Here is a 16,343-nt window from a genome sequence, read left to right as displayed (position 1 = left end):
CCTTCCCGCCAGAGTGGTACCTATTTATCTACGTACTTGCACTTTACGTGCTTTTGAACTGCTAGGTTGTCAGGAGCAGGGACCGAGCAGCTCACCCCGTTGTGGGGATTCAAACCGCCAACCTTCTGATTGGCAAGTCCAAGGCTCTGTAGTTTAACTGACAGCGCCACCCACGTCCCCTACCGATATATCTACATATCCTCAATTAATTTGTCACCATTTTTTTTTAAAAAAAGCCTTCTAAAAGCAGTTCCATGTGTTCCAAACTAGATCCATTAATGGAAATCAGGCCTCCTTACACTTTGGTTAAAAAAAACAAACAGCTGTGAGGGTCCAAGGTGTGGTGATAGCCACTATCCCCCAATTTAGATGGTTTTAAATAGGGATTAGATTATTTCATGGGGGATTTGGCTGTCAGTGGCTACTAGTCCTGATGGCAGGATGCGACTTTCAGGATCAGAGGCAGACTGCAATGCTGTCAATGTGGGGCTGCCCTCGAGGTTAAGAAACTGGCTACCTGATTTGGATAATGCTGGATAGTTATAGCAATTCTCTATGAACCTACTTTAGGTCAGAGACTAATGGAAGAAGCAACCTAATTCTCAGCTTTAAGGAGCGGGCGGGAAACCAGGGATTATAGCAGGTTGGATGCTGTCAGGGGTTGTGTTTCAGTGGCAACGAAAAATGCAGAAAGAGAGTGTAAATAACTGCTTCTGGCAGCAATAAGAGCCCACGGGGAGATGAAGCGCATGATGAGAATTACCTGAGCTACAGTGGAGTTCAAGAGGCTACTAAGCTGCAGTAAAGAAAATAATAAAGTGGCCAAGGATGAAGCTGGAACCACCTCATCCCGGTACAGTGAAGGTTAAGTAAATAGCAAGCTTAAATGGAGGCTTTGGGCCGACAGAATTGGATGATTTAGCAGGGGAAAGAGCTGAATGCCTGACAAATGGGAAGAAGGGGGAAAGAAAGAGAGCTGGCGCCAGGCTTCCGGGGGGGGGGGGGGGAACGGGCTTTTCATAAGGAGTACAAGGAGCTGGTATAGCAGGTGGAACAAGCACCAGTTTCCTCAATTTATATTGCAGGAAGGCAAACGACAATAACAAAACAGGGCCTCTGAGGCAAAGTGCAGGTGCCAATTGTCATGTCATGCTGCTCCTGAAAGAATGGGACTGGATGCCTGTCTGCTACGTCGTGCTTCCTTTGTGTCTAAAACCCTATATGACTTGTGATCCGGGTACTCACTTGAAAGGATGGCTCTTGCATTCCCTTCCAGCTGATGGTTTAAAACAGGCATAGGCAAACTCGGCCCTCCAGATGTTTTGGGACTACAATTCCCATCATCCCTGACCACTGGTCTTGTTAGCTAGGGATCATGGGAGTTGTAGTCCCAAAACATCTGGAGGGCTGAGTTTGCCTATGCTTGGTTTAAAATCTACTTGGGAGCCTCTGCTGAAAGTTCCACCTGTAAATGCAGCCAGTCCCTCAGTGACTCGTGACAGGGTTACGGTCCCGCAGGTATGAAACATTCAAGCGATTTGTCTTGCTCATTGAAATCTGTTTCATCTTGTCTTTGAGGACGGAAGGCTGTGTGGGTTGTGCAGTTCCTGTCCACCGTGGTTTCTGTATTGCCACTATCTTGTAGTTGAGCAGTGTGTTGGACCTTTCTGTGGTTTTAGTGTTAATTTTAATGTCATATTTAATTTCAGTCCTTGTATAGCACCCTGAAAACATTAGCTGGAGGCCAGCCTAGAAGCAGAATAAATGGATAATTGAATAATGTAATGATTATCGCCCACATTTGGGGGGCGGTGGGCACATTTGTAACTTTGAGAAAGTGGTGAGGGCACCAGTAACAAAATGGCTGTTGCAGATATCCCAAAGAGCAGAAAAAAAGTTGAAATGGTGTAGGCACGTTCCCAACGTCGATGAAAAGGAGGAGGGCAACCAAAATGGCCAAAGGCCTGGAAACGATGCCTTATGAGGAATGGCTAAGGGAGCTGGGCATGTTTAGCCTGGAGAAGAGGAGGTTAAGGGGTGATATGATAGCCATGTTCAAATATATAAAAGGATGTCACATAGAGGAGGGAGAAAGGTTGTTTTCTGCTGCTCCAGAGAAGCGGACACGGAGCAATGGATCCAAACTACAAGAAAGAAGATTCCACCTAAACATTAGGAAGAACTTCCTGACAGTAAGAGCTGTTCGACAGTGGAGTTTGCTGCCAAGGAGTGTGGTGGAGTCTCCTACTTTGGAGGTCTTTAAGCAGAGGCTTGACAACCATATGTCAGGAGTGCTCTGATGATGTTTCCTGTTTGGCAGGGGGTTGGACTCGATGGCCCTTGTGGTCTCTTCCAACTCTATGATTCTATGAAAAAAGGCATCCCCACCAGCCACTGCTGTCCTCCTTCTTTGCACCTCTCTGTTCAGAACAGGAAGGGTTGGGGTGTTCCAGTCCTGGCCTCCCGTGGAATGAAGCCATGTTTAAGGGTTTGTGTTCAGTGTAGGAGAGGCTGAGCCAGTGCAAATAGGAACTGAGCAGAAAGTCAACAGTCTTTCACGCACTATGGTTTTCTGAGGGAATATTTGCTGAGATCTTTTTGCTAGTGCCCACAAGCACTGGGTTGGTGATCGCCGAAACAAGCACATTCATAAAGAAGAAACTGTAATGTGCGGCAACAAACCTTGGCCCACACTTGTTGGTAGTCTAGAAATGAAACAAACAAACAAACAAAAATGGTTTCTGGAATGCTAAAGATGCAGGAGTTGAATTTTGCATCCTTCAAATTTCTATCTGTTCACCAAAGGACTGCAAGCGTATTGTGAAGGAGGTCTTTGCCATGCTGTTGAAACAAAGTAGGGACTAAAAAGAAAAGAAAAGAAAAAAGCAGCACACACACCTAAATGCAGATGTCCACCACAATGAGTGCTATTTTGGAGTGGAAAATGATTTCCTAACTACATGCCACAGCATACCGTTGAAGGAGTCGCTTTGGACTGTAACTCCCATTAGCCTCAGGCAGCATGGCCAATAGTCAGAGATGAGGGGAGTTTTAATCCAAGAACACCTGAAGGGACTAGGGTCTGGGAAGACTGCGTGGGAAAATTACCCATAATAGCAATTTCCTTTAATCCTTATATGTTGACAACCAGCAGAGAGCACTAGACGGATAGGTCTCCCGTGATAAAATGTGTGTGACATGTTTTGGCAGAACTCTCTTTTTTTGTTGTTGCTGGAATATTCGTGCTACATTTTTTCAGTTTTGAAATCTCAAGGCAGGCAGTGATTTATTGGTACTCTGAACTAAGCAATGAATGCAGCTGAAATGAATTAAGGTGGTGGAGTTCCTAGGTAGTTCTGTGGGAGGTCCCATGTACATCTGATTCCAGGTGATGGCTGGGTGCATTGCAGTGCGCTTGGCAATACTACTGCCAGAGGCAGGGCAGCTGGAGAGGCGGAATCAGAAATCTAATCCCATGAATTCTGCAGGGATATGATCTACGTGTACATGTACCTGTGATGGCCTGGGAATCTGATTCAGAGGCTGAACCTGAGGAATCCCAGCCTGCACAGGAGTCCCCGCCTCCAGGACCGGCTGAGCCGGGGCTGGGGCTTGAATCTGAAGGGCCCTCATCTGTGCCGGATCCTCAGGAGCAGACACCAGCTGAATCTGCTCAGGCTCCGGAGGTGATGGAGGACCCATTGCCTGCAGGTGCTCCACTCTCAGCCTCGTCAAGGGAAGGTGAGGTTGCCTCTGGGTCCAGTAACCCTCCAGCCTCTCCTGAGCTGCAGAGGCTCAGGGCAGAGGGGCGGAGGGAACTAAGTTCTCGCAGGAGGAGTGCTCGCCTCCAGGCCAGGAGAAGCGAGTCACCTGTGGACCGGGGCCACCCTATGCCTCAGAGGAGATAAAAGCCAGCCAGCCCCAGTTCTAGGTTGTGGGAGCAACATTGTTGGTAACCTGTTCCTACCGGCACCCTGTCCTGCTCTTCTGCCAGAGTTCCTGACCTCACCCAACTCTTTGCCTTGGACCCTGCTTCAGCCTTGACGGACAGCCTCCATACCACACCCTCGACCTTGGACTGGACTCGGACCACGCTGCACAGTAACCCCCTGGGACCAGCACAGTACCCATGATTTGCTCCCATTTTGGTGATGGGCTCTTTTTCAATTTATTGCCCTGACCCATATTTATTTATTTACTGATGGCGTCCTACCTTACCCCCGAATTGAAGCACAATTTAAACATGAAGTAAGACATGAAACTGTTAAAAAAGAAGAGGAAAGCCCCCCCCCCAGATATAAATGCAACAAAACAGAATCTGCTATACCCCAAAAGTTAAACACAGATTTTAGAAACAGAGGGACGGACTAGCTAAGTTATTGAAAAGGCTGGGTGAACAGAAAGGTGGCAAAAATCCCTCTCTAAGCAGGAAGACTCCCTTGGAAACTGAAGTCCAGGGAGCCCAACTAAAGCCAAACCCATAAAGCAGTTGAGCAGAAACACCGAGCTGAAGCAGACCGACCGAGAAAGTATGAGGAGCCCTGATAGATGAGCCCAAAGGCCTATGGGAGTCCAGCATTCCTTTCTCACAGTGGCCAACCAGAGGTCCAAGGAAGGTCCATAAGGACCAACCAGATAGTCGTGGAATGCCGTTAGTAGGCCATGAGTGCAGTAACACTCTCCCATTTGTGATCCCCAGGCGCTGGTATTCAAAGGCATACTGCCTCTGGTTCTGGAGGTAAAATAATCACCATGACTAGAAGCCACTGATAGCCTTATCTTCCATGGATTTGTGCATCAAGGTCTTCTAAGTTGATGGACATTGCTATATCTTGTTGTTTCAGATTCCAGAGTTTAACTATCTGCTATGTGTTTTGGCACAACCGGCTTGCAGATTTGGGCTGCTAATTAGTTCTCCCCCCCCCTTGTGTCCTGAGATGCCTCCACCATCGCCTTTCAAAGAGAAAACTAGCTGAAGTTTTGGAGATCTTATAGAAAATAATTGCTTTTTTCCAACTGTAGTGTATTTCCCTCGCTCCATACTATCTTTTTGTAAAACCCATGAGAAATTCAAAAAGCTAATAGCAGGTAACTGGAAGGAAAGTGTTCTATAAAGCACATTCTTCCATGGAATAAGTATTAAGGCTGATAAATAATAGCTGCAAATATAATTCAAACAAAAAATTGGACTACTTCCACAGGAAACAGAAGTGTCCAATTTCATCAGTGTCTAGACAGAGCAGACAGGAATGACAGAGGAGTTCTTGTCCTGTAGTACCATCTTTAGATTGCTTTATAATCAGGTTTTGGGGTTGGGTTCTCACTTTTCATCATCATTATGGAAAAAGATTTTCAGTTACGGTATGTGTCCTGTTCCTTTTCTGATCATATGAGTGGCAATGTTCTTTCAAAATAATTGATAAACCAGCTCATTTTCAAAATATCCCCCCCCCCCAAAAAAAGGGAGAAAAGAAGCCATTCCACCATATTGTATAAAGTTTGGTTGTTATAAAATGGCTGCGTTGGGTTTAAGGGCTCTCCTCATAGAAGGGTCCATTTTCATGGGAAGGTCAAAAGTACAAGTGGTTGTTCTACTCGGGATCTATTGAACAGAAGGTCAAAAGTTCAGTCTAGGAATGTGGCCGTTCAGGGGAAATGGACACTTAACCAGGAGTTTACTATCCTTATAATTGGCTAAAAGGCTGGGGGGAGGAGTGAAAATATGGTACATGAGCTGAGTTGAAGAAAAGTGCTCTTCATAGGTTTGAAGAGATGGAATTCAAGAGCTGCATGAAAGAGAAAGGGCTGAAACACCAGAGAGAGCAGGGACACTGGAAAGTGGTAGGGAAGTCCGCTCACCCCTTCTGGTGCAGCAGCGTTGCAGGATGGCAGAGGCTTCTCCATGGCCCCGAAGAGGGAATCATGTCACTTGAGTTCCGTTTGGATAGTGGGCGTGGGCATAAGCTCGCGCTGCCTATCAGAAGCCGGATCCTACATCCTTGATTAGCAAATGGGGATGCAGGCTAGGCTGGAGGGAGGGCCAATGGAGCTGGAAGGCTTCCCTTGGGTCCACTCCCTGGCCATTTAAATAGCCTTCACCTGGGGCCCTATCTGTTTTCCCCTCACCGGGTTCCCCCAACCACCCTCCTTGGATTCAAGCTGACTGTTAAGGAATTTGCTGTGGTGGTCGCTGTTTTATGGGGCCAGGTAGGAATTTGTCCACCAAGCCAATTGGCTCTAACCCAGTGGTTTTGCCTACCTCATAGCAATCGTCACAACTGGGTTGGGCATTGGGACAATCCTTTGTTTGGGATGGAGGGGAGGGTGTAGTCTTCGCCTGCCCCTCCAAACTTTGAGGTATCCTGTTAAAGGGTTTTGGGGGGAGTGGTCATGTCTGCGTGCCCAGGCAGGGCCAGGGTTGAGGATGCTCCCCCAGACGGCGGTCCCGGGGGGGGCACTCTATTTGATGTAAGACTTATGAACCCCCCTGCCTGGAATGACCTACGCCTCACTTCTGGTGGGCGGGCCGGAAGTATTTTGATGGCCTAATACCCAAGCCAAACCTCTTTCATCTCTATTCAATAAAGTTGTGGCCTGTTTCGATCCAAACCAGTCTGTGTGGTCCTTTATTTGTCTGTGGGCTGGGGGACTAGGGAGCATGATGCCTGGATCCTGCAACACAGCTGGACCTGGAAGTAGTGGGAAGGACGGAGCCAGAAGACCACAAAGGGCCACAGACAAGATTATAAATTGTTTTTATATGCAACAACAGGAGCAAGAATATTATTGGCATAAAAATGGAAGCAAGAAGAATTACTGACAAAAGAAGAGTGGCAAATGAAATTAATGGACTATGCAGAATTAGATGAATTAACAGGAAGGATTCGAAACCTGCGGGATCAGAGATTCTTAGAGGACTGGAGTAAATATTTGAAGTATCTGAAAAGGAATTGTGATAAACAGATTACGCTAGTAGGACTGCAAGAAGTTCCGTAAGGAGGACTTTGTGAAATATTGCAAGGAAGACTTTGAAAAGAATTGTTAGTTAAGGTCAATTAAGAGTACCAGAGGAATTAAGAAATGCAGAACAAGTGATAAAGAATGGAATATCTGCAGAGGTTGTTGACAGAAGTCTAAAATACTGTATAAGATGCAAAGTTATATTAAATGATTGTTGGAACTGATATGTAGATAGATAGATAGATAGATAGATAGATAGATGATAGATAGATAGATAGAGAGATAGATAGATAGATAAATAGATAGATAGATAGACAGATAGATGACCACAAAGGGCCTATATGCTGAACTGCAGGATTCAAAATTGTTTTGGTTGAGGCAACAGTTTAGAAATAGGCATAGCTCTCAGAGGGGAGGAACCTCCAGTCTATGGATCAAATGTAGCCTGCCTTTGCATTTGCTCAGTGAGGCCATCTTGGTGAAGCCATTCTCACCCAACCTAGGCCTGAAATCATATGTGATATCAGGTGTGGGGCGGGTAACAGCAGGACTTCGGAGGAACAACTGGAAGCTCAAAGTGACTTCCCAGTTGCTTCTTTCCTGGAGCAACAATCAAGACTTTAGAGTTCAGCACCAACAGCATTGCCCCCCCCCCATGGGTGACCCTCCCTACCTGTCAAATTTGGCCCGCCAGTGGTCAGGGAGATTAAGCTCTGGCCCATTGGCTGGAAAAGGCTTCCTGCCCCTGGTATAACTGGATGCATGTATCTCTTGAGGGAGTGGGTGGTGCTGTGGTCTAAACTGTGGGAATGTTCTGGGGTGCAGGAGAGGATATATTGTGAGATTATATCCTAATCCAACTTGTGCTAACAAGTTCCCAAAATATCAGCAGAGTTTATATACATTCCCCTTTAAGTACGCAACGGTAACGTGTGCACAGGTTCGCTAGAACCTCTATAATAATTACTCTGGTAATTTCCCCTTTGTTCCCTCTTAAAATACAAGACACAACACAGTCTTTATAAAAGTCTAAAAGAGTTTACTCACGATCTGTTCACAATATGATCCCAGATGGCAGACAGGCTTAAAAAGGTAAAATACACTTAGAATCTATCTTATAGGAAGATAGCCCTCTCCTCTCTTGGCTGAGAGCCAAGAGGGCATCCTGCTTCTTCGAAAGGTGATGGCAGAGAGAGAGAGATGGCTGCCTGCCCTGTGCTTTTGTCATCACCTGCACAGGTGAGGCCACACCCACCTCTGGTCACATGTGGAGGAAGTCCGTCCCCAGGAAGTTTACCTGCTTGTTGGACAGACATCCCTTCCCATGTTCTAACATGTACACTCTAGGAATGTTGTCATTGACTGCTCCTGTGTTTACATCCCACATAAACCACTTAGCCTTTTGGGCTTGCAGATCAGAAGGTCAGCGGTTCAAATCTCTGTTTATTTTTATATTTATATATCTCTGTTTATTTTTTATTTACTCTTATGGGTAAAAGCAGGGATGTGGGTGGACACAGAGCCTAGAACTTGCCGATCAGAAGGTTGGCGGTTCGAATCCCCGTGATGGGGTAAGCTCCCGTTGGTTGGTCCCTGCTCCTGCCAACCTAGCAGTTTGAAAGCACATCAAAGTGCAAGTAGATAAATAGGTACCGCTCCGGTGGGAAGGTAAACGGCATTTCCGTGCGCTGCTCTGGTTCGCCAGAAGCAGCTTAGTCATGCTGGCCACATGACCCAGAAGCTGTACGCCGGCTCCCTCGGCCAATAAAGCGAGATGAGCGCCGCAACCCCAAAGTCGGCCACGACTGGACCTAATGGTCAGGGGTCCCTTAACCCTTTTTCCTATAAAAGTAGCTCTCCCCCTCAATTTTTTTTTCTTGACTTGTTTAACTTGTTGCCTTATATAAACCTTAGGTGCAGTGGTACCTTGGGTTACAGACACTTCAGGTTACAGATGCTTGAGGTTACAGGCTCCGCTAACCCAGAAACAGTACCTCGGGTTATGAACTTTGCTTCAGGATGAGAACAGAAATCGTGTGGCGGTGGTGTGGCGGCAGCAGGAGGCTCCATTAGCTAAAGTGGTACCTCAGGTTAAGAACAGTTTCAAGTTAAGAACGGACCTCTGGAATGAAGTTCTTAACCAAAGGTACCACTGTATAAGCATTGTTTATTTTTGAAAACTTGGCCCTGCTATTTATCCCACCACATTCGCTGAACAACCAGTCAGGATTCTGTAGCCCCTGAACCTCATTGAGTTGTTTCTGGGACTCCCCCCTAGGTTTTTCCATCCTAAGGTTTTTGTACTTACACATGGATGGTGCAGTTTTGGCAATATAAATAATGGCGATCACTTCTGGATATTGGAAACAGAGCGCTTGTTCATTTCCGCAGTTGTGGAAGTAAGAAGGCAGTTGCCACATGTTCTGCAGGAGCTAAATTATAGTGCTGCTAGATTATAATTCTGTGTTTTCCGAATTTTCTAAATTATAATACTGCATTTTCGCAACAGCATGGCAAAGCTGTTCATCACAAGCAGCTCATTCATTTCGGCAGCAGCAGAAGCAAGAAGGCAATTGCTGCAGGAGCTAAATTATAGTGCTGCTGGATTATAATTCCGCATTTCCTGAATTTGCTCAATTATAATACTGCGCTTTCACAACAGCGCAGCAAAGATTTGCAGTTGTCTGCAAACATTTAGCTAGCGTTTTGTCCTTGTTGAGGACTACATGGGAAGCTTGGGGTGATAGCCGTGCCTGAAATAGCAGTATGAAACCTCATTACTCACCTTCAGCAAAATATATACCATTTATTGTAAGGGATGGGAACCGTATTAAAAATATTATCATACTCACAGTCAGTTTGGTGCCTCTGATGAAATCCATTATTGGCAAGATTCTTTTTCCAATTGTCTCCAGGTGTCTCCTTGCTTCTTCTTTTGTGAGAGGACTGAATGGAGCTTTATGCTCTAGGGAGGTATAAAAGAAGCATTAGTTAACAGAACTAACAGCTGTGGACAGAATCGCATTGAAAAGATAACTCCCTGTTGTGTGGAAACTTAATCCCAAGGCTCCGGAAATGGATTAGCCATGACTTGCTGGTTGCCAAATGTCTCATTTTACCACATGGTTGAGGAACCTCAGGCCTGAGGGCTGGATGTGGCCCCCTGAGCATAACCACCTGGCCCTCAGGGCTCTTCCTCAGCCATGCCCTGCTCTGAGCCCTCCTCGAGTTCTTTTGTCTGGCTTAGAACATGTCATCCATCCATCCAAGACAGCAATATAAGACTTGCGAAAATGACCAAACCAGGAGATACACGTTCATCATCAATTGTGTATGTGCGAGAGAGAATCCACATTTGTTACCCGAAAACGTCGGCAACTTCCTGCTGGACATCTTTTCCAGAAATTTCCCAACTTCCTTGTTTTTGAAGCCCAGGGTCAGCAGATAAGACTGGGGAGAAGGGCAAGACCAGTTGGCTGTCTGTGGCAAACTGTGAAGTCCATGAGGGTCTGAAAAAGAAGAGGAGGAAGCAGAACATACACAGCGGTCTGTGGGGTTGTTCAAAACGGCACTCAGTTTTCCCACCTTTATATGAAGAGAACTCTAAAAATCAATGACACAAATAAATAGCACAAGCACTTCCAGAACCCGGGGGTGGGGGGTGGGGGTGGGCACACGGCATTCCCTCGTTCTGGTGTGATTTATTGTTTTCCATTTTGGATTCACGATTCCGCCCTCCCCATAATGTGAAATTAATATGTAAACTGAAAGCCAGCGTAGAAATATCCTAAAGGAAATTGGTATCCAAATCAATGGGGTAAAAAGCGCTTAATTAATCTTGGCCGAACCATCCCTCATGTTGTAGGGCAGTGTTTCCCAAACGTTTTTGGGCAACGGCACACCTGTTTACTGAAAAAAAATCTCGCGGCACACCACCATTAAAGCCCCGCCCCGTGACGTCAGCGCGCAGCGTCACGCCGGGAGGGACGCACAAAAGTGAAAGTTTTTTCCCTCCCCCTTGCCGGGGAACCTCCAAGCTTTGGGCAGGCAGGCAGGCAGAGCTGGGAAGGGGGTTTCCAGGGGACACGGCAGCTCCTCGAAAGGCTTCTCTCAGCTGCGCTCAATCCTCCTCGGAGAGGATTTCCCCTCCAGTCCCATGCCTTCGTTTGGGGCATCGCTCCGGCTGCTCCCTCTCCCGCCGCGCAGGAGCGATGCCCCTCTCTGGCTCTCCCTCCGCGCAGGCTGAGGGAGGGAGGTGCGCGTGTGACCCGTCTCTGCTGGGGGACCAAACCCAGCGAGGCAGAGTTGCGCGGAGGCGCCCAGGCAGCGCTGCCGGCTGCAAGGAGGAGCGCCAGGCAGCAGCAGGAGGCGCGGCCTCTCCTCGCCGCCGCCGCCCCGCCTCTCGCCGCCCGACTCGCCCGCCTCCCTCCAGGCATCTCGCGGCACACGAGGCAACGTCTCACGGCACACTCGTGTGCCGCGGAACACCGGTTGGGAAACACTGTTGTAGGGTGTCAACCTTGTCACCTGTATATATGTATTCCACATAGTCAGGGTGCTTTCTGGTGAAAGCTTCCTTCAACTTGTCTACCTCTTCAGCCTTTACTTTAGCTGCAAATGGCGTGTACATCACTGAAAAACATTCGGCTCTTGTGATGGCCTCCTCAATCATAGCCTTAAAAAAGAAGAAGGAAAGAAAGAGATATGATACAGGCGCTCTCTCTGTGTGTGTATTTATTAAAAAAAAATGTGATCTGCTATTAAAGAAGGGGGAGAGGGAGGGGGGAAAGGAGGAAAGAGGAAAATGAAAAATAATTACCTTCATGGATGATATTTCCCCCTTAATAATTGCACAGTCATGCAAAGATAACATATTTTGGGTTTGAATATTAATTAGAGAAAAATTCAAATTAGTTCCAGAATGCATTGCCTATCTCACTCTTGGAAAATCAATTTTAATGTAGAAAAAGAACATTTGTAAACAGTTTTCACTGCGGCAGGTCTGCGCCTTGCATGGGAAGAATAAAGGCATTAGGCAAATTATCTCAAAGATAATAAGAAAATGAATTTTAGTTTCTCTGAAGGTCATATCTACACCCACTGGAGAGTTTGTTCAAAGCTTGGAGAATTGATCTAAATTTAGGCTGTTCCAAATGTGGATTATCCAGATATAAGAGACAATACACAGGGTATAATGAAGGGGCAAGCAATTTATAATCCATTTATGAAGAACATTTATGCAGCGGAGACTGGTCCGTGAGGGCGATTGGGTCGCTGCTCCACCAATCTCAGCTGACCCCAAGCTGCCTGCCTTTGTTCTGCCAGTCCAAGGGGTAACACTGCTTGTCAACTTCCTTGTCTTCTTCTCAAGGGGCATTCACACTGCACAAGGGATTGATCCAGGGACACATTATCTAGCCAACTGCGCAGAGCCTTGTAGCATTTAAGCTGCATGTGCTTTGTATGCCTCACCCGTATCCTACAGCTTCTATGCACAAAGGGTCTGTGTGCAAGGTTCGATTGGTGTGGAGCCACTGGGAGGAATCCTTCCACGCAGGGTGGATTTGATTTAAACTGTTGTATTGTGGGAAAGATGGGTGACAGACACAGCTCTTTTAAGCAACAGCTCTTTATTACAGCAGTTAGCACTGCTCCAAGTCTCTCTAAGCAACAGTGAAGCTGGCTGCCTTATATAATGCTCAATAACTTGTAACAGTAACAAATTCCAACTAACTACCCAATCGGTGAAAGCAACTCTCAATCCTTCACTTGCATACTGGTGGCCCAGAGTGAGAACTGCAGCCAGTCTGAATACATAACACAAACCAAATTGATTTAAATCACTAGACAGTAAGACTTGATTTAAATGATTGTTGTACAGAAAGACTCATTCTTGCTGGTATAATATTAATATTTACAACAAGATGAAGGTTTCATTTTTGGAATAATAATTTAGTTTTTACAGTTATATCAAAAATTTCTGTTTTTGGTTATACTATTAGAAATACATAGACAGATAATCATGAAATTATTGTGAGGTTTAATAAGTTAGCTGTTTATATTTGGACCACATTTCTGCTGTACTTTATTAGAAGGAGAAAAATAATCATTTCCTTAATAACAATTTAAACAATTTATTTAACTAAAACAAAAACATTATAGCATATGTATCCATGTTTGTTAACTGATGTAGTTAAACGGTTGTTGTTGTTTTTTTTTAAAAAAACTCAGACTGAGTTTTAGCATACATGAAAAACTTAAAACAAATCCTTATTTCCTGATGTATAGCCTTTGGACTAGAATGTAACTTAAATAGAAAACTATATTTAGAAAGATTTTTCTTCCAAAAGCATTTCAAAAATCCAATTTAAATGAAACAAATCTGATTTAAATAAAAAAATCCTATTTTTTAAAAAAATAATTGATTTTTATCCACCCTGCTTCCACATGTTGATTGTATTCAGACTTAGAATGTATGAATATATTAGTAATATAGCAATTTTATATGGTAAAGAAAGAATTCGACGGAAGGTTAGATGGGAAGTCAATGGATTTGTTCTGAGTATTGTCTAAAAGAATTTGTAAAATCTGAAAATTTTATTAAAAGGTTATGTGAGAGAGAGAGAGAGAGAGAGAGAGAGAGAGAGAGAGAGAAAGAGAATATGTATGAATAGTGCTCCTCTGTCAGTTTTGGATTCTCTCAGTTTCTCATTTCCCCATTCTTAAATTCAGTTCATTTAATTTCCACATCAGTTTGTAATTTTTTTTTTAATCTCACAAGAAATAGTCAGCACTTTAGTATGAATTTCTCATAATATACATATTTTTGTAAGCAGTTTTTGTTCAGTATAATTGTTTAATCGCACACTGGAAATGGTGAATGCCTTTATGTATATTGCTAAGGGTTTAATGCTAGAAAATTCCATTGGAGGATACTAAGCTAGAAGAGAGCTCTTTAGCTGGGTTCATGATTAACTGTTGATGTTTTCTGCTCTTCTGCATGAGTGTTTAACCTTAGCTCCAGTTACAGATAGGTAGCCGTGTTGGTCTGCCATAGTCAAAATAAAAAAATTCCTTCCAGTAGCACCTTAAAGACCAACTAAGTTAGTTCTTGGTATGAGCTTTCGTGTGCATGCACATTTCTTCAGATTCTTCAGATGTGTATCTGAAGAAGTGTGCATGCACACGAAAGCTCATACCAAGAACTAACTTAGTTGGTCTTTAAGGTGCTACTGGAAGGAATTTTTTTATTTTAACCTTAGCTCATGTGATTAAGCTTGTTGTTGTTGTTTAGTCGTTTAGTTGTGTCCGACTCTTCGTGACCCCAAGGACCAGAGCACGCCAGGCACTCCTGTCTTCTAATGCCTCCCGCAGTTTGGTCAAACTCATGCTGGTAGCTTCAAGAACACTGTCCAACCATCTCGTCCTCTGTCGTCCCCTTCTCCTTGTGCCCTCCATCTTTCCCAACATCAGGGTCTTTTCCAGGGAGTCTTCTCTTCTCATGAGGTGGCCAAAGTATTGGAACATCAGCTTCAGGATCTGTCCTTCCAGTGAGCACTCAGGGCTGATTTCCTTAAGAATGGATAGGTTTGAACTTCTTTCAGTCCAGGGGACTCAAGAGTCTCCTCCAGCACCATAATTCAAAAGCATCAATTCTTCGGCGATCAGCCTTCTTGATGGTCCAGCTCTCACTTCCATAATTAAGGTATTCCATTGCAAATCTTGATTTTGAAAGGGAGTTGGCTTTTGGTCTCTTGTTCCCAGGCACACTGGGAGAAGGATGTGGTAATGATGCACCCCCAGGAGCTGCATAGCCTTGGGGGGTGAGAGTGTTAGAATTCCTGCTCCATGATTGCAGTCATGGGGTTGTTGTCTATCACATGGCGGTGTATGTTTTGACTCCACAGAGTGGTAAGTGACGGAGACAGGATGTTTGTGTTACTGTGTTCCGTGAAGTGGGACTATTGTCCTTTTTTCACTCTCTTTGCTGTCTGATGCTAGAGAGAGAGGGAGCCATGTTGCAGTGATCCGTGTGTGTTTATATGTAAATAAAGTAGATTAGCCAAAATGCTGAGTTCTGTTACGCAACTGCGCAAACTCTGCGGATCCCTAAGCGTGCTGATGCTTCTTGGCATCAGTCGCTGTGATGTTCTGGCTGAAGACAGCTTTTGAAGCTCCCGAACAAACGACCAGGAAGGAGAGAACATGTCAGTCGGGCATGTGTCTCTGCCAGGGTCCTACTTGAGTGTGGGACGAGCTCCTGACAGGGGGACGGTGGTGGGACAGGTTATGCAGGCAATGGGAAAGACAGAGCTTTGATTTTTTGCTCTGATCATAATTATGTTATATATTTAAGAAGAAGGACCTATGCTTGAATATGCATATACAGTGGTACCTCGGGTTAGGTACTTAATTCATTCCGGAGGTCCGTTCTTAACCTGAAACTTTTCTTAACCTGAAGCACCACTTTAGCTAATGGGGCCTCCTGCTGCTGCCACACTGCCAGAGCCTGATATCCTGAAGCAAAGTTCTTAACCTGAAGCACTATTTCTGGGTTAGCGGAGTGTGTAACCTGAAGCATATGTAACCTGAAGCGTATGTAATCTGAGGTACCACTGTACTTTATACAACTTTATGGATGCATTATTGATTGTTTTCTATCTGTTTTTAAAGACGTTCTGGTTAGTAAAGCTTTGAATAATGGGTCTGGACAATTTTTATTCCAAAATGGGCCAGCTTTTATGTATCCAATTGCTTCATGCTGTGCAATATTAATATCTGCAATATATACACATTTTTGAAAGCAATCTCCCCAATATAACGCATTTGCACATGCTGTTTTCATTAATATAGACATTTATGTGTCCACTTTATCCCATGGTATGCACTTTTGCACATGTTCTTAGCTGGAGAACTGCACTGTGAAATTTGGAGAAGTTCGTTTCGGTTTGCATATTGTTTCGCAAAGGGCAAATTAGGTAGGTTTGCCTTCACAGGCAAGCAGGATCAAATTTCCTCTCCAACCCTAGTTACCCAGAAACATGTTTGCCTTTCATTAAGCAGCAATGCCTAATGACATGTCACGTTAATTGGACCGACTTTTTTTAACCCGAAGGCCAGTTTAACAGAGAGTGCCCTTTAGTAGAGACAAATCGACAAAGGCGAACGAGGAAGGCAAAGATTTTCACCCTGGAATGAGTCTCTGAGAAATCTCTGTGTGGAACTGAGAAATTACCGCTAGCCGTTTTACTGGCAGACTGAACAAGACAGCATTTCGGCTCTCAAGGTCACTCTTGGGCGATGCAAAATTGCTTGAGAAATTATGTGTAAATCTGAGTAATGTTTCCAAAAGCCGAGACAATTGTCTCTGCTCGGGTGGAATG

At 44.9% G+C, this 16,343-nt stretch overlaps 1 protein-coding gene and 1 long non-coding RNA gene across 2 annotated transcripts in view; both read right to left on the bottom strand.

Annotated features, from left to right (window-relative positions):
* The window catches only part of LOC309533343, a 598,890-nt gene that overhangs the window by 143,146 nt on the left and 439,401 nt on the right, over positions 1-16,343 (bottom strand). The gene's annotated exons all lie outside the window — the stretch shown is intronic.
* SPATA16 (spermatogenesis associated 16) overlaps positions 1-16,343 on the bottom strand; it is a 173,993-nt gene that overhangs the window by 41,509 nt on the left and 116,141 nt on the right. The window contains exons 6-8 of the mRNA XM_082224290.1: positions 11,488-11,635; positions 10,323-10,469; positions 9,813-9,925 (exon numbers count right to left, since the gene is read on the bottom strand). Coding sequence (XP_082080416.1) covers positions 9,813-9,925; positions 10,323-10,469; positions 11,488-11,635 — 408 coding nt within the window. The remainder of the gene's footprint in view (positions 1-9,812; positions 9,926-10,322; positions 10,470-11,487; positions 11,636-16,343) is intronic.

This window comes from Podarcis vaucheri (assembly GCF_965113315.1).
Source record: "Podarcis vaucheri genome assembly, chromosome: 5".
In the NCBI taxonomy this organism is placed as follows: Eukaryota; Metazoa; Chordata; class Lepidosauria; order Squamata; family Lacertidae; genus Podarcis; species Podarcis vaucheri.
This window is presented reverse-complemented; position numbering and strand designations above follow the sequence as displayed.